General features: G+C 38.8%; 1 protein-coding gene across 1 annotated transcript; it reads right to left on the bottom strand.

Moving 5' to 3' along the window:
• Positions 1-1180: 1180 nt before the first annotated feature.
• Positions 1181-5635, bottom strand: LOC140937365 (V-type proton ATPase subunit G-like). The gene is made up of 3 exons (XM_073386918.1): positions 5510-5635; positions 3110-3210; positions 1181-1861 (listed from the first exon to the last, which is right to left on the bottom strand). The coding sequence occupies exons 1-3, from the start codon at positions 5619-5621 to the stop codon at positions 1694-1696; spliced, it is 381 nt and encodes a 126-aa protein (XP_073243019.1). The 5' UTR covers positions 5622-5635; the 3' UTR covers positions 1181-1693.
• Between the last annotated feature and the right edge of the window lie 12238 nt (positions 5636-17873).

The following is a 17873-nucleotide window of genomic DNA, read 5'->3' as shown; positions in this document are numbered from 1 at the left end:
AGAAGAGATAGAAACACTTTGAGAACAATTTGTTGTTAGATGGATATTTTACTTTGTGAATATCTTTATTTTCTTGATAAACTCATAAGTTTGTCAAACTTGAGTTAAATGGTCAACCTGTATTAAGCAGTCGGTTGGATATTCCCTAAGGCTGACTGTCTAATACAGGTGACTGCATATCCATCTTTCATAGCTACACAGGTGAACATAATATGGGTAACTCTCCAGACTTGTCAACTCCCAAGGCAGAAAAATGTTGAGATTCTGAACCTAGACTGGGAAAAGTGGTGAGATGTTGTGTGAGCCCATTTGTGTTGAATTGCACTGTCGGACTGTTGTAGGGACAAATTTTGATCCAGCTCTTAAGTTTCTTCATGTATACTACTAAGGGGTAAAAAAAATCCTATGACTTTGCTCATTCAATTTGGAATTTATTTTCACTAATGTGTTTGTCAAAAAATTTAAATTACATAATCTTGATACTTTTTGAAAAGCACACTCGTGCAAATAAATCCTACAAAAATACAGTGGAACCCAGTTAATAGATACACTGGGGAGACATGCAGTAGTGTCTGTATTATCTGAGTGTCTGTATTAAGCGTGCTCTCAGGAAAAATGTCATGGACACATGATTTGTTGACATTAAGACTAAACAGACATACAGCCAAAGAAGGCAAACTTGTGAAGTAAGAGGCAGAAAATTTTGTTTAAAGGCTTCCCTACAAGGGTCAACATGGGAAGAAAGACAGACTTCCAACATTTCATGCTATTTTTCTACTGTTTTTAAACAATAAAATAATTGTATTAATTCATAGAAATCTGTCATCACTTTAACTAGGACAATGTCTACAATTAGCACATTGACATGATTGTGACAATGAAAATACAGTGTAGACAGTGTGCAGGTAACCAGTGTCCGTAAAGTGAGGTTGACGATATGTGAGAGTTTGTAACTAGGGACACAGAAAAGTGTCCATCGTCCTTATTTACTGGTGTCCATATTGAGCAGGTTAATGTTATAGAAAGCATAAGAAGCTTTCTGTCAGAACCAACAAAACTGTCCAATATACATGAATATAGGTGAACATATTAAGTGGGTGTCCCTAGAGCAAGCTTCCACTGTACTGCATTCAAGTAAGTGAATTCCTGATATTAAACACCACAACAACAAATGTAACTCTCTATTTGAACATTACCATGGCAACTCTTCTTATTTATTGCAGTTTTATTTTCTATTTCCAGCATAAAGTAGTTCACTTAACAATTCAACTACATTTTACAGTGTATGGTACGTCAATGTAGCATAATTCACAGATTGTTCACAGAGATAATTAACTTTTAAAATTGTATCATTCATAAATAAGATTTAAAGTTCATTCCCTGATACATTACCAATTCTAATACAACAAATCTATTGTACCTATGGTAGTAAAAGTAAAACATTTCTCAACAATAAAGATTCAAGCCAGCTTAGCTATAACAAAGTATTAATCACTCTAAATGACAATCCTGAAAGGAGGCTTACAGTCACCATTGCAAATTTCCTGTCCAGAAGAATTCTATTCACTGCTTACCATTTGGCCATGAAAAAGATTTACTATGTATTCAATAATTTCCATACACCTTTCTGACATGTAATGACTGACAAATTTAATTTTAAAAGGGTTCTTGTGTATACATGTTCTCTGTTCTTCTATGTCCTTAGATTCTCGTGAAGTTCAGGTTTGATGTCGTACACAAGACTCAGAAGCCTTTCTATCACCTTGCTCTTATTCTGGTCCACACTGTCACTGACTTGCTGAAGTCGAACAGTTGTTTGCTCCTCAATTTTAGCCTGGAAATCATCTTTAGAGCCCATGTGCTATGGATAAAAAAAAGCTATTATCATGAGTGCCAGCTACATGTACATATAGCTATTACTTTCAAACTCACAAAATTGGGAACACCTGAAAAATTCCAGGAATTACCATTGCTATTTGCAGTGAAGTTTTATCACACCTTATTGGCTATTTCCTCACAACACAATAACATTCCATAAATATTTCTGGTGTTCACAGTTTTGCGAGTTTCACAGTAAATGTAGATACATACAGTTAGATGACCCTAAAGCCAGCATAAAATAAAAACCCTGTATAAAACAGATGGGAATATTAGTAACTACAAGGGTTAGGGTGGGGTTTGGAGGTGGGGAGATGGCTGATTTTAACTATGACTTTAAGGTATTAGCATTACCCATTCATTTTATGCCACTGGGTGGGAAGAAAGAGAGTTTAGAGTAAAGCTTATTTTCGAATAGAATGAGTATTTGACAAACAAATACGTATATCCTGGACCTCATAATAAAATGATTTCTTTGTTTCTTCTCTAAGCCTCAGAGTCAGGAAAGAATAATATTTTAATAATTATATCAAAATTTGCCTATTGTTCCAACGTGGTTTGCACAATGTCAGTGTATCATCCAGGAGCAAGCTAAAATTAATTTAGAGAGAGATTCAAAACACCAAAAAATATATAAAAAGTTAACTGTTATATTATCACATTCACCAGATGATCTTGAACTGTGAGCCAATGTTTTGCACAAATTATCCTGAGCTGATGATCATCCACGTAAAGCATACAAGCTGAGAGTAGCAGTTTGTTCCATTGCGCAATCAAACTAACACAATTTTCAAAAAAATTCATATGCAACTAAAATATGTCTACACAGGCATTGCTAATAAACATCCAAATTATTTTTAAGCAACATTTTTGGTGCCATAATCAATGACATAGTGACTGCTGAAATTTCTCAGAGACAGATTCAAAACTCCAAAAAATATAGAAAAAAAAGACTTTTTTAATCAACAAATTCACCACATGATCTTGAATTAATTTACTTGTGAGCCAATGTTTTGCACAAGCTGAGAATAACAATCTACTCCATTGTGCAGTTAAATTTTATTAATGCAACATTCCAAAAATTAATGTGCCAACTTACATGTAAATATATCTACACGGCATTGCTAATGAACATCCATATTATTTTTCGCAACATTTTTGCGGCCATAATCACTGACATAGTTACTGCTTAAATTTGTGCGTACGTGTAAGCTCCATGCATAAGACTTACTTCTCTCTGATACTCTACAAACTGCTTTTCACGTTCTTCCCTATAATTCCTGATTTCAGCTTGAGCTTCCTCTTTAGCCCTTTTCAGTTTCTGTGTCTTCCCTAAACAAAATATACATAAAATTCATTTCAGACATGTCATCTTAGTTCATTTTAAAATACCCTTTAGTAGCACTGCATCATTAGGACATGCTATAGATTTGACTACACGTACAAAATCGAGAACAAGTGCATACAGTGAAACCTTGAAATGCTAGTAATGTCCTTGATATAATTAACAATTATTCCACGAGGGCGCCTTAGATACGAGATGATAGATAGCCAACGAGGCGCGTAGCGCCGTGTTGGCTATAATCATTTCATATCCAACAAGCCCGAGTGGAATAATTGTTTTATTAAAAACGCCCACAAAATCTCGTTGAATCGCCCCAACTAGAACAAACCGGAAAAGACAAGGGACTTCCGCTATTCACATGTCACACGTCTATCAAAACTGTCAACGCGCGAATGGACTCGCCTGGACTGCATGAATGAAAAATCAAAACATTGTAGCGATGAACATTAGTTTTTTAAAAACTCATCAGGATTCTAGGATTTTACACAGCAGAACAGCTAAAAAAACCTTGCAGATAATGTGGAGGAAAAGAATTTTTAAGTGACAGCCGTCGAAATTACTGTGAATTTGGATTTTCGGTGCAGTTATAAAAGTAAGAACAACAGAGAAAAACTACTGGTATTACCTCGGTCGCTAATGTTATGAAGTTGTTTGAAGCCACAAGCTGGTTTTGCTGAACGAGAAAAGAAGCTATACTGCCGCTTTGATTGCTCTAGTGAATGGCTGCATAGCCTGTATTTGTAGCTGGTTACTTGTGATTTATATTCTTGATGTCGGATAAACAAGCTTCAGTTATCTATCGGCGAGTGACTCGATCGGCGAATGGCTTCGCGATCATGAAGAAACAACACTTGTCTTCTTTCATAGCTGGTCAAGGTACTTTAGTTTCATGTGTTTTTCGACAAACTTTCAAACAAGCTGTTTTGGCTTTTTTGTTTGTTTTTGTCCTTTTTCTTTCGATGAAATTGCATTTCTAGTATTCTCAGAAATGAATTAAAACGATTTGCTTCCGGCGCCGTTCTATCCTTCGCGATAAAAAATCTCAGCTAGCTTCCACTTTTAAACTGACACGTACACCAACCATATATGGAGAGCATGGTATAATAGCTCATATACCATAACGGCTAAGCCAATCAAAATGCTACAATTGCATTATCCAATGATTCAGTTTTTAATAATTAACAACATTCCATGAGTGCCACTTAGATATGAGATCAAAGATAGCCAACAAGGCGTGTAGTGCCCTTTTGGTTATAAGCATCTCATATCCAACAACAACAAAAAAAGGCCCCAAAATAATTATCGAGAATTCTTCCCGACTTTGTCTGTAAAAACAACCGATTTTCAGCTTATTTCTAATTTTGACCAGATGCATACAGTAACCATATTTGGAGAGCATGGTATAATGGCTCATATACCATGATGGCTAAGCCAATCAGAGCTTTAGAATTGCATGATCCAAATTATTTAGTTTTTAATAGTATACAACATTCTTCATCCCAGTGATAGTAAAATACATGGAAAAGACCCTGTATAACCTTGTAACAAAATATTTTGATGCTAAAAATAAGGTGATCTGTGAAAACTCTGACGGTAGACTAAGAAGGGAATGGTACGCTCCATGTTATGGGCTCCTGCCTCAGGAATAAGATTGAAGTGATTAGTAATTTTATGGTGCACACAAACTTTGAAAGATCCTACTTGTTGTTATGAAAACTCAGACCCTGTAAAAAACCCAGACTGTTGGGTGTCTTGAAAACTCAGACCCCTGAAAAACTCACACCCTTGACACCTGAAAGTCTAAATTTTTCGTGGCACTGAGTTCTGAGTTTTTATAACACTCCCTACTCGTACTGGTGTATTCCATCTTGTATTAAGATGTGGCAACTTGAAACTAACAACCGCAAACGACTAAATGTGCACACAAAACTAAATTATAACCCGATAAACCAATAAACCATTACACTTTGATGAAGACAACCATGCATTTCTTCTTGATAACGACTCTGTGTCCAATTGAAGGAAAATAGGAATTGAGCATATTTAAACGTCAAATAAAATTTCATTGTATACTGCAGTTACCCAAAACAACAGTACAAGTTTAATGCGGGACTTCCTCTGTTTAAAACCAGTCAAAACGGCTTTGAATCGAGAAATAAATCGAGACATACAAGTTAAAGATGTTTCAGTCTGAACCAGAAGACCGCCCAAATTTTGCAGCCTTTCAATCATACTAACTAACAATCACCACTTAAAAAATTTAGACATTGAAGTGAATTTACGTACGTTTTCGAGCTTCAGAGACCATGGTCTCGGCCTTTTTTTCTGCCTGTAAGAGCTGTTGAATTCCCTGTGACTGAGACGCCATCCTGAAAATCCTTCGCGAGGCAAACGTCATGTGATATCTAAAGAACTTACTGAGGGTGGGGTAGGTAGCGGATAAACGAAATCACAGGCATCCCAGTAATCCCAGTGCCTCTCGCCGGTAGACCATTTCGGTAGGTACGTGGTGTAAGCATCATATAGTGGTTCCCCGTTAGTTAATATATGGTATACATTGCTCTCCATAGCTTTACATAGCCCTACATACCCGTACATAGCCATACATAGCCATACACAGCCATACATAGCCATACATAGCCCTACATGGACCTACATAGCCCTACATAGCCATACATAGCCATACATAGCCCTACATAGCCCTATATAGCCCTACATAGCCCTACATAGCTATACACAGCCATACACAACCCTATATAGCCCTACATAGCCATACATAGCCATACACAGCCATACATAGCCCTACATAGCCATACATAGCCCTACACAGCCATACATAGCCATACACAGCTAGCCATACATAGCTATACATAGCCCTACATAGACCTACATAGCCATACATAGCCCTACATAGGCATACACAGCCATACATAGCCCTACATAGCCCTATATAGCCCCACATAGCCCTACATAGCCATACATAGCAATACACAGCCATACATAGCCATACACAGCCATGCACAGCCATACATAGCCATACATAGCCATACATACCCCTACATGGACCTACATAGCCCTACATAGCCATACATAGCCATACATAGTGTTAGTTTCCTTTATTGAAATGATGCCTGGGTTTCAATAGGCTCATAGACTCGATAAGTTTAACTAATCTTTACATGAAATCTGCCTGATGCATGGAAATAAGCTCGAGTTCAATTAAGCATTAACCGGAATGCGCCACATTATTTTAAGAAATAACAACTTGTTTCAGTATTGAAATACTCGGAAAATTGAAAGAAAAAATAACAGCAAAATGTAAGAATTAAGTGACCATTTGACAGCCAACGCGATATTGGAAATAATAAAGAAACACATGCAACCCATTTTTTGGACTACTCTAACAATGTTTATATCATGTTTTTCGATGATCATTATCATTTTTCTATTGACACTTAAAGGTGTTACTGAGGGAGCTGATCATTGCCTTTTAGTAATCTTTACAGTTAAATTAAGGTCAAGTTAGTAAGTTTTGCTTGAAATTTGAACATTGGCTCAATGGACAACCCGTGTCTAAGTGCGAAGGACTTGTTTAAAAGTTTTCCATCTCCCCACCACCTTTTGGCCCGGCAACCCGGGGGGGAGGGTACTCCCTTATAAGGGCTTAATGGGGACGCGCGGCCAGCCAGGGTATATTTTTCGGGATTTTTGTCTTAACCAGGGTATCGAATTTATCATTTTTTTGTCTTAATCAGGGTATCGATTTATCAATTTTTGTCTTAAACAGGATATCTTTTCTTGGACCATAAGCAGCAAAATTTTTACAAGCACAAATGACGAAAATTTTTTCGGTTTATTGTCTTAAACAGGGTATCAAAAATAGGAATGGAGGGGACAAAGTCTCGTTTAGAAAATTGTTTGCTTACTAATGAAACATTTATGCTTTGAATTTCTTATATATTATTTAATATTTCCTTCTTGTACTGCACCCGGTTATGGCTTCTCGGATAAAGATGTCTTTTTCAGCTACTATATTATCTTAGAAACTCGTCGCAATTAAGCTTCGAAAATTGTACATGAATGGAACGGTCACCTAGAAGTTCTTAGCCTTCCTCAAAGTATAGAAAATTCTAGGCAATTTTTGCCTCTCCGATAGATATTTTACAGAAAACTGTCGTTGGGTGCCCGTGAAGCTACTCTATGAGAGAACACATAACATTTATTCGTCCAAAGTGTAAAACTGAAAGATGCAAGAATAGTTTTCTTTTAACCCTTTAAGCCCCAATTCTTTAAATTGATTTCTATACATTTCTTTCATAATGAATGGAGATAATTTGATAAAGATCAAAGCATTTTCCCTTACGCGATCATTTTGTTAAATTCATAACCTTATTTCTTGACATTGTATGGATATTGTTAGGAGAAAATTGATGTTGGTCACTATTGGGAAGTTATGTTTACAGTAATTGAGACCTAGATATAATTTTGTTTCTTATTGTATACAGGAACTTGACGCATGCATTTGAATTTGTGATTTTGCATACAACAGTTTTAAATTTGAATTGTAAATAATGCCGGATCATCTTTCTTTTATTAGTCGTAAATTATTACAGTTGTAAATTATTGCATTTATTTCTAAACCTTATCGCAATTTAGCTCTTTGACTGCAAGTTTTTTAAGGTGAATAAACTATCTATCTAATCTAATCTATCATCTATCTTTCTCGTACCTGACTAACAGCTTTGTAGAATATGAAGATTTGCCGGGAAAAAATGAGCTAAGGGTATAAAGGACGGCCGGGGTAACGAACAAAGACAAATCCGGACAAGTTTGATTACCCTGAAGAGCAGCATCATGATGTTTACGTTAGCCTTACTGGATGTTTCTGTGTTTTTTAGGACCCTCGGGCAAACTCAGTCTGTGTTTACGTGTTTACAACAATGGTTGAATTACAAGTGCATTTTAGCAGAACAAACTGGTTGTTACTGGATATTAACCCACTATGTTTAAAGGTAAAATAGCACGAATATTGTTTACAGTTTGGTTTTTACGTGTAAATTTGTTCCTGTTGTCACAAAAAGTTTTGCCTCTTTCTGTCCGTAACGTTTATTTCCTTCTTTTGAAATGTTATCCTCTTTTTTCGTGTTAGTTTCGTTTATTTGAATGAACGAATGAATGCCTGCATTTTAGAAAGACCAATACCCTAGGCTTGATAAGATACATGAAAACCGCATGGAAAGAATTACAAGTTCAATTGATGTTTTCAATAAACGTGAAAAACTATTTTAAGAAATATCTACCCATTCAGTAGCCCATGACGATATTGAAAATTAGAGAGGAGCACATGCACATGTATTTTTTGTACTACTCTAAATCATGTTATCATATTTAACGGCGATCATTAACATGTTGCTATTGACACTTAAAGGTGTTACTGAACAAGGCAATCGTTGCCTTTTCGTCAGTTGTCTTTAGTTAGTGAATCTTGCATGAAGTTTGAACATTCGTTCAATGGACAAGGCATGTCCCAATGCGAAGAAATCGTTAAGTTTTTTACCTTCCCAATCGATTCTCTCCCATGGCCCGGCAATGAGGACATGTTTTCCTAAAAGCTGTAAGGGCGCGATTCCAACTCTTTTCGCCACTATTCCTATATAGGCGTCTTCTAAAGGAAAAGGTGTCAGGCCTTCATTTGAGGATACCTTAAGTAATTCGAGAAGAGTGCTTTTAGATAAAATATAAAAGGGCCCGTTACAGTATGGAGGAAACAAAGTGTCGTTCAGAAGTTTTTCACTAACGAACCATTTATGCTTTGGATTTCTAATAACTTTTCCCCCGTTTACCACAGCGCCAGAATATAGCTTCTCGGGTATAGAAGACGTTTTCAGCCACCAAATCATCTTAGGAACGTGCAAATATACGTCATCGTCCACTTTGACGATAAACTGAACGTCCATTGACTATTTTCCAATTCCCCATAATACACTCTGTCTGCCCCCCAAATTTTGCATAACTTAATGTCTTAAAATGCTCTTGGGAAAATGTAATACTCCCAGGAGCATTTAAAAACAATGGTTTATGCAAAATTTGGGGGGCAAACAGAGTGTATTATGGGGAATTGGAAAAGAGAGAATGACAGAAGCAAGCCACAAAGAGCTCATAGTCTTGAAGGCAAGTAGTGAATAGGATTCTGTGTAGTTCAGCCTTAAGATGTCGCCGTAAACGGCGCTTTCATTCCGCACGGCGGATTCAACGTCCACTTTTGTGTCATGTCCGCAAACAAACCAGTAGTGGATAACCAAGTTACTAGATGAATTTGAAAGGTTTTTCATCAGTGTGCGAATGTTAGATCGTCCTCGCGCAACAGAGTTGCTTACCAAGAGAGACAACCATGTTTGACGTATAGATAGCCTTCTGCTTGTGTAAAACGGTGCGCTTGTAATGAAAATAATTAACTGCTCATTCGCTTGGATAATTTGGATTTGATTTCTTGTTGACAGATGGTTTTCTTTCTTTGAACGTTCTTGAAACAGCTTTGTAAAATATGAGGATGTGCCGGGAACGAATTCGCTAAACGTATAGAGGAAGACCGCGGTAACAAACAAAGAAAATATCCCGACAAGTTTGATTACCCTGAAGCGCGTCATGATGTTTACGTTAGCTCGCCTAGACAATGACTAGATGTTTCAGGGGTAATAAGTTCTTAAGGTTGAGCCGATAACGCCTCGTCGACTGATATTGACAAACGGTCATTAAATTAGATACACCTAATTGCAATAAGGTTGTCATAGAAAAAAACAAGAAGCCAAATAGGAATTAATTAGCATTAAATTATCATTAAATTATCATTGCTTGCAACATTCACGACACACACGCTTATAGCTGAATATTAATCACGTAATATGAAAGCTAAATCATTTGCATCAGTTTCTTGGTGTCATTCTAATGCAATTCGAGGCTGATTCATCTAGCGGATTTCAAACGTGCTCTAATTACAAACGTACATCGGATAACTACTAAAGAAAAAATGGCTACATTTTTTTTTCAATAAATATAGCCTGGGGTAAATTCCAGGAACGCGACGCGTCTTTTCGTTTAATGCTAAATAGAAAAGCCAGTCTGCGTATGGTTTGTAGTGCACAACACCATCAGATCACAATTTTCAAGCAACAAAACAGGGATGTAGGCAGGACTTTCCATCGCGGAGAGGGTGAGGCGTTCCTGCCCCAGTTCCTCTCCCGCGCCACAAACCAAGCTTCGTTTGTCAGGACCCTTTTGTTACACACATCAGTTTTTCATGTGCGGAATCTTACAGCGCGGAATTACAGAATTATTTCTTGTTATTGTGAATGACTTCTTAAATAATTGTTAAATTATTAAAATACGCAAATGTAAATCACATGGCTAATTAATTCCTATTTGGCTTTCTGCTTTTTGCTTTTTTCTATGACAACGTTATTGCAATTAGGTGTACGTTAACTTCGGATTTGTAATTAACAATAATTATTCCACAAGTGCGCGTTGGATATGAGATGGTAAGGTAGCCATAGAGGCGCTTAGCGCCGAGTTGGCTATGATCATCTCATATCCAACAAGCGCGAGTGGAATAATTGTTTTATTAAAAACGCACACAAAATATCGGTTGTTTTAACAAATAAAGTCAGGAAGTCCTATTTTTATTCATCTTAAAAACTTGCAGCCAAAGGGCCTCAGTCGACAAACGTTGTCAAATATGCATTGGTCTTAAGACGGTCTCTTAAGGCTTTGCGGCCTCTTTTTTCACTTGTTTACGTGTTATGAGCAAAGTTCGGGATCTTCCTTTTTATCGTTTACCTGGCAAAAGTTCAAGACTCCTCAAGTCCACATTCCAAAATTAAAACTGTAACAGCTTTGTAGAATATGAAGATGTGCCGGGGAAAAAATGAGGTAAACGTATAAAGGACGGCCGGGGTAACGAACAAAGACGAATCCGGACAAGTTTGATTAACCTGACCAGCGCGACTAGATGTTTCTGTGTTTTTTTTACGACCCTCCGGAAAACTCACTATGTGTTTACGTGCTTACAACAATGGTTGAACTACAAGTGCGTTATAGCAGAACAAACTGGTTGTTTCTGGATATTCACCCCCTATGTTTAAAGGGAAAGTAGGACGAACATTGTTTGCATTTTGGGGTTTACGTGAAATTTGTTCCCGTTCCAACTCTTCTCGCCAATATTCCTATATAGGTGTCTCCTAAAGGAAAATGCGTCAGGCCTTCATATGAGGACACCTTAAGTAATCCGAGGAAAGCGCTTTTAGATAAAATATAAAAGGGCCCGTTACAGTATGGAGGCCGGAGCCAAGAGTCATTCAGAAATTGTTCACTAACGAACCATTTATGCTTTGGATCTCTAATAACTTTTAATTTAACCCCGTCTTGCACAGCTCCAGCATATAGCTTCTCGGGCAAAGAAGACATTTTCAGCCACCAAATCATCTTAGGGATGTGCAAATATACGTCTCGTCCACTTTGACGATAACCTGAACGTCCATGACAGAAGCAAGCCACAAAGAGCTCATAGTCTTGAAGGCAAGTAGTGAACAGGATTCTGTGTACTTCAGCCTCTGGGGGGGTTCACACTGGACTTTTTAAGTGCACTGTGAAGTGCACTTGAGACTAGCTTGTGTGTACGGGTCCTTTTTCACTTGACTGATCTTGACTTTTTTTGCCACAGAAACTTCAAAACCTCAAGGTTCCTTGAGACTGAACTTATCCAATCAAAGCGTCAGAAGGTTATTATCAAAGTGTCAATCATCTCGAGCCACAAATTCCACTCTCGCATGCGAGAATCGATTTTTGAATGAGGACTGCTGATCTCCACGAAATGTAGGTGGGTTTTTCTCAGTTCTGATTCATGAGCTAGTTCAGAAATTTCACGATTTCCTTTTTTACCGTCAGTATTTTTTACTGTATTTCATTCGAAATACTTCGTTTACTGAGAACTGAACACGAGCACCCAAATCGGTTTTTGGAAAATATCTGTTCGGAAGACGATTTGAGATCTAGAATTCTCGGAACATGTGTTGTAAAATTTCTTGCTTGCCTGCTTCTCCTAGGATTTTTGAACATCTAAGAAATGGTACAATTGCCCACTTTAACGGATTTTTACCCTAAAAAGGTCCCCTAGAATTTTCGGGAGCCTTTTTTCTGGCTGAAATCTTCGAAAAGGTAAGAATTGATCCCTATAATTTTCGGATCACTAGACTTTCAGCTAGGAAATCAACAGATGAAACATTTTTAGGGGATAAAAATATGCCTATATCTACCTTTTATATGCAAAAAATACATTCAAAAATGCCATGTTTAAGTGGTTTTGAACTATATTCTCGATGGGTGCCCTTGACTGAAAAAGGCACCTCAAAAACTGCGTTTTTGTTTTAGAAGTCCGGATACTGGTACCGTCTGGATACTGGGCAACATACCGTACCTGTCTCGTTTTTTTAAATAAAGCTCTAACATTTATTCTTACTGAAATATATGGCCTTTTTTTGCGTCTTTTTAGAAAATCTTGCACTGTTGCTATTTCTGGCTCTGAGGCTCTATATATCCCTAGTGAGTACGTGACACTGGGTAAAACTATGGTCTTAAAAAGTAATTCACATCAAGCTGACTACGTCCCTCCTTTCACAAAAACCTTATAACATTGAGGCAATTATCGGCCTCAGCCAGCTTGTCCTTACCATGCTTATCATATCTACCGTCTTGCCGGAAATTGAGTCCAAGGACAGTGAGACCGGAGCATTGTGGTATGTTCGAAATCATGTTATAAACATCTTTATGTCTCTTCTTCCGGAAAACACGGTCCTTACTCTTTCATGGATTACATTTCATTAAATTGCTACTAGACCATTATTAAAACTTACTAACAAGTTCAGCTGCTGGGTCATTGTTCTAATAAACACAGGAACACAATTGTGCAGTCATGATCGTCATCATCAATATCATCTCTCATCGCGGCAGTAGGCGCATAAGGCCTCCACACCAACACTTTCTGTCTTGTGCAACCCGCTTTGGATACTTCCCAGGTCTTCCACCCCGCTTTGTTTCGCTCTTTCTCGGCAGTCATCAGCGTATTTAAAACAGACAGTTTCCCCACCCATAGTAATCCCTAGGTCATTCAGAAAAATGCTAAATGAATAAGGTCTGCTTACGCTTCCTTTTGTAGTACCCTTGTTTACATGCTTCCAATCACAGATAACTTTATTATATACCAGCCTTTGCATTCTGTCCTGTAAAAAATTCAACCACCAATTAACAAGACTGGTTTAGAGTGATGTCTTTAAGTTTGTTAGCAAAAAGTTGGTGGTTTACAAAGTCAAATGCCTTGTCAAAATCCATGGTGAACATCTTGACAGCCATGCAGTTGGGATCGTCAAGGAACTTGCACACTTTATGCTGAATCAAGATAAGGGCAACTGTACACGAACTGCCTTCCCTGTACACGAACTGCGAGTTGCTCGGATTGTCCTCTACATTCTCCTGAGCATGGAGCTTGTAGACAACTTTCTCAAAGGTACGAGCGATGACGGGTGTCACATTGATTTCCCCGTAGGTCCCTATTGCCCATCGGGATCTCCAGTTTGGGGAGAGGGTTGATGTTGGCCCTCTTCCATGATTTTAGCGTGAGTGGAGAGTGACATGTTCCACAGGCTGGTAGGCAATAGGTGTAAATATCTCAGCCTGGTCTCTCCATACCCAATATGGGATCTGGTCCGGATCGGTGGCAGTTTTCTTCAACTTTTTTACCGGGGGGGGGGGGGGAACTCAACAAATGTTTAAACACGCGCTACACTCAACAAATGTTTAAACGGGGAGGCTCTGCCTCGAGGTCCAACTCGTCACCCTTTAATATACCATTTTCATGAAAAAGGTACCCCTTTCGTATACCTTCTATTGACAAATGGTACCCCTTTTACATACCTTGTTTAGAACTTTCCATCCCTTTGAACTGCTTTATTAAATGCAGTGACTTATAAACAGGAAACAACCACAAAATAGAGCGTTATCTCGACTTTATAAAGCCATAAAATTCATCTGTTAGCCCTTTTGAGCCCTTTCACAGACCCAAATGACAAATTTCGCTGTTCTTTTGTATATTTCAACTAGTAAAATCCCTAGGGCTTTTGATTTGTTGAAAATTTGCTTCACCCTATCATACACCTCAAGCCTGAAAAAGGTACCCCTTTCGGGCGGAGTCTCCCCATACAGGCCTTCATAGGGAGTACCCACCCTCCTGGGTCTTTTTAATGCGTAGCAGACCTGTCGTTCACTTTTTGATGAGTTAGGCCTAAAACCAAGTGCTACTGACACTATTTCTTTCTCACTTGAATACGTGTAAACCTTCACTTATTACTTTGTGCGTGATCATCCCATTTAGTCCATCAACTAGGGGGGGTTGTATGGCTCACTTAAGGAGAACAAACAAAACTTGTATAATCTTAATCTTTGACTAAAATGCATCTCAAAAATGCATGATAAGGAGGATAGAGTGGAAGCTTTCACTTTGTAAATAGAGTTTTCATTTTCACTCATACCCTTTGTTTGGTCGCCATCTTGGATTGATAAACAAACCTTTGATTCCTTTCGGGTTTAAAAAATATAACATAAAGATGTACTTCATTTGCATTTGCAAACATCACACGCTGAAAAAAAGGTTCCTACTTATGAGCTGCAGAAAGAGTTATACAACATGTCCCCCCGCCCCGAGAGGGATCTAGATGCTTTAACGACCCTAAAGAAAAACACAACAAGACAGGTAAATAATATAACTGTCTACTGCTCTCCACAGTGGACATACGGCTTATCTGTATTAATCCTCTACATTCTTAGAGTCGCAGATTTATTATAGTCTATGCTTTCTTGCACATACCGGATATTAATTTCAGGACCTCTTCTGGAACCGGCCAAGGTACAAGCCACTCAAATGGCAAGACGTTAGGCCAAGAGACTATAAAGGGGACAGAGAGGCCATCCCCCATATACACCCTATTCCATAGGTAATTCGTCTCGAGTTATTTTTAGAATCGGGATAAAGTTACCTCGCGCGAGGCGTGGATGTTTCGCATGACCAAACGCCGTGCAAAACATGTCGGGCGAGAGGCAATAAAAGCGTAAAAAGATCGAGAGCATTCCTGAATATTGAAGCGAAATGAGTCGGCGCTCACCTGGAAAAAGGAATCGCTGGACTCTTTGACAACCCGTGAAATCAGTTTAACTCGAAGTTGTCGTAACCTCAGTGCTTTAATAAAATGAGAAATTTCGCCGGTCTATTGAAACCTGTCGTTTGTACAATTTAGGGAGTTTAAGATCCAACGACGCGGACGACAACTAGAACATCAAAAAAAACAATAGGTTTAATTAGCAAAAAAAACAACTTCGCACGTGCAACACACTTTTTTGTTCATTTCTTTCCCGTTTTTGCACGACTACGACGTGAAAATGCCTAATTTCGCGTTTTATGGAGGACGTAAATAAGCAACGACGAAATTTTATTTCTCTTTCTGAGCTTGAATATGGTCCCTTGAAATTCAGCTTTAGGAGGGTTCGCCTACAGTTGACAAAGTAGGTGGGTAGGAATAATCGCTATAAAGACTGAAAAAAATAAACATCAAACCAGAAATTGCTCTCTTCAAACTGTAAATTATAAATGATCCTGAGAGAATATTCAGTGTGTTAAGGATTTCCCTGCTCTACTGTTAGCTCTATACAAGAGAGGAAGGGCGATTCTTTTTTAATTTCGGTTTCGCTGACACAACTTTCGCAGAAATCTCGCTGTAGTCGTTTTCGTCGACAAAAGGAATAGCAAAATCGCTCTCCGCGTCTTCCCCCATTTTGTTCTGCGTCATTTCGTGAAGGACGCGTTGCTCTCAGCGTGGGTCATCCACGCGGAACACATTCGCGCTATGTGATTGGCTGTTGTCTAATCCCCCTTGAGATTTGTGGAGTTAAAAATAACTCGAGACGAATTACCTATGGAATAGGGTGTATATGGGGGATGGCCTCTCTGTCCCCTTTATAGTCTCTTGGTTAGGCCTATATACATTCTGTACTCAACGTGCCTACGAGGGGAGAAGAACAATGGCTTTCTTAAGTTTGCGGCTTGATAATTGCTCTGGTCTAAACATGGCGGCAGACTCTCTAGCTTGACTTTCCCGCCTTGCAGTGGATCTCATAACGTAGCACATCCACAGTGAAAGGTTTCTTTCAGCATAGTTCACACGCGGGTACGTCCGAGCTATGGTGAGTATCGGGAAGCACCCTCCATTGAGTTCGAGAAGCTCGACTGCTTTCCACTTCCCTTTACCAAAGAAGTCAGAGATGTTATCAGAGCTAGTGATCGAGTTTACACCGATATTAAGGACTCTCATGAAGCAGTGGTTAACATTGCCTGGGTGGGGTTGCATAGAAAGATCTGTTATTCTGGTCATCGTGTCTCTTCCCTATTTCACACGGCACTTTTCAAAGTCAAGGTCATCACATCAGTTTCAGCAGAGTGCATCATGCCAAGATTCCTGTGCGCATGCCTTGCATAGAGAACCATACGCGTATCAGCCTCTTCGTGACTGAACCGTACCTTATGAACAGGTTCTCACTATGTAGCTGAGGGTTGTCCAATACACCCGCACAGTAACGGTCCGTATAAGCCATGTGTCGATCCGTACGGATCGAACGGATCGACAAAAGGGGTATACGGTCTGTAAAGAGTGTTTTACGGTCCGTAAATCGCATCTCATTAGTGGGACTTATAATATTTTCATGGCAAGAGTGGTTATATACTGTTTGTCAATCCGTACGGATCGAACGGATCGACAAAAGGGGTATACGGTCTGTAAAGAGTGTTTTACGGTCCGTAAATCGCATCTCATTAGTGGGACTTAGGATATTTTCATGGCAAGAGTGGTTATATACGGTTTGTCGAACCGTACGGATCGAACGGATCGACAACAGGGGTATACGGTCTGTAACGAGTGTTTTACGGTCCGTAAATCGCATCTCTTTTGTGGGACTTAGAATATTCTCATGGTTTATGGTTTATAGAACGAGGAATATTACACTTGCGGTGCGCCTTTCTTGGTTTTTGCGCTTGTGTTGGTTTATGGTTTATAGAAAGAGGAATTAATATTACACCTGGAGTGCGCCTTTCTTGGTTTTTGCGCTTGTGTTAGTTTATGGTTTATAGAACGAGGAATTAATATTACACTTGGAGTGCGCCTTTCTTTGTTTTTGCGCTTGTGTTGGTTTATGGTTCATAGAACGAGGAATTAATATTACACTTGGAGTGTGCCTTGGTTTTTGCGCTTGTGTTGGTTTATGGTTTATAGAACGAGGAATATTACAGTTGGAGTGGGCCTCTCTTGCCGTGCGGATCGTACGGATCGAACGAACCGTATCGCATTGTGCCCTGATGTAATAATGAGATGCACGCTTCGTATGTGCTCAGCATACGGACCGTGAGTAATAGTGACGGTTTGTGCAGAACGTACGGTCCGTTAACTGCTCTTAACGGTCCGTAACAGTGCGGCAGTATTGGACATGACTGGAGGGAGGGAGAGGTGTTTCGGTTTTGCCCTGTGGCACGAGTAATATGACCATTTCAGCTTATGAGTTG

The sequence above is a fragment of the Porites lutea genome, chromosome 5 (genome assembly GCF_958299795.1).
Source record: "Porites lutea chromosome 5, jaPorLute2.1, whole genome shotgun sequence".
Taxonomy (NCBI): Eukaryota; Metazoa; Cnidaria; class Anthozoa; order Scleractinia; family Poritidae; genus Porites; species Porites lutea.
Note: the sequence above shows the minus strand (reverse complement) of the source record. Positions and strands in the feature narration are given on the sequence as shown.

Excerpts from the sequence above, each read along its gene's own strand:
- LOC140937365 (XM_073386918.1), bottom strand. The coding sequence starts at position 5,621 with ATGACGTTTGCCTCGCGAAGGATTTTCAGGATGGCGTCTCAGTCACAG. Across the intron at positions 3,211-5,509 it reads GGTCTCTGAAGCTCGAAAAC|GGAAGACACAGAAACTGAAA; the intron begins GTACGTAAATTC and ends TATTTTGTTTAG. Across the intron at positions 1,862-3,109 it reads TTGTAGAGTATCAGAGAGAA|CACATGGGCTCTAAAGATGA; the intron begins GTAAGTCTTATG and ends TTTTATCCATAG.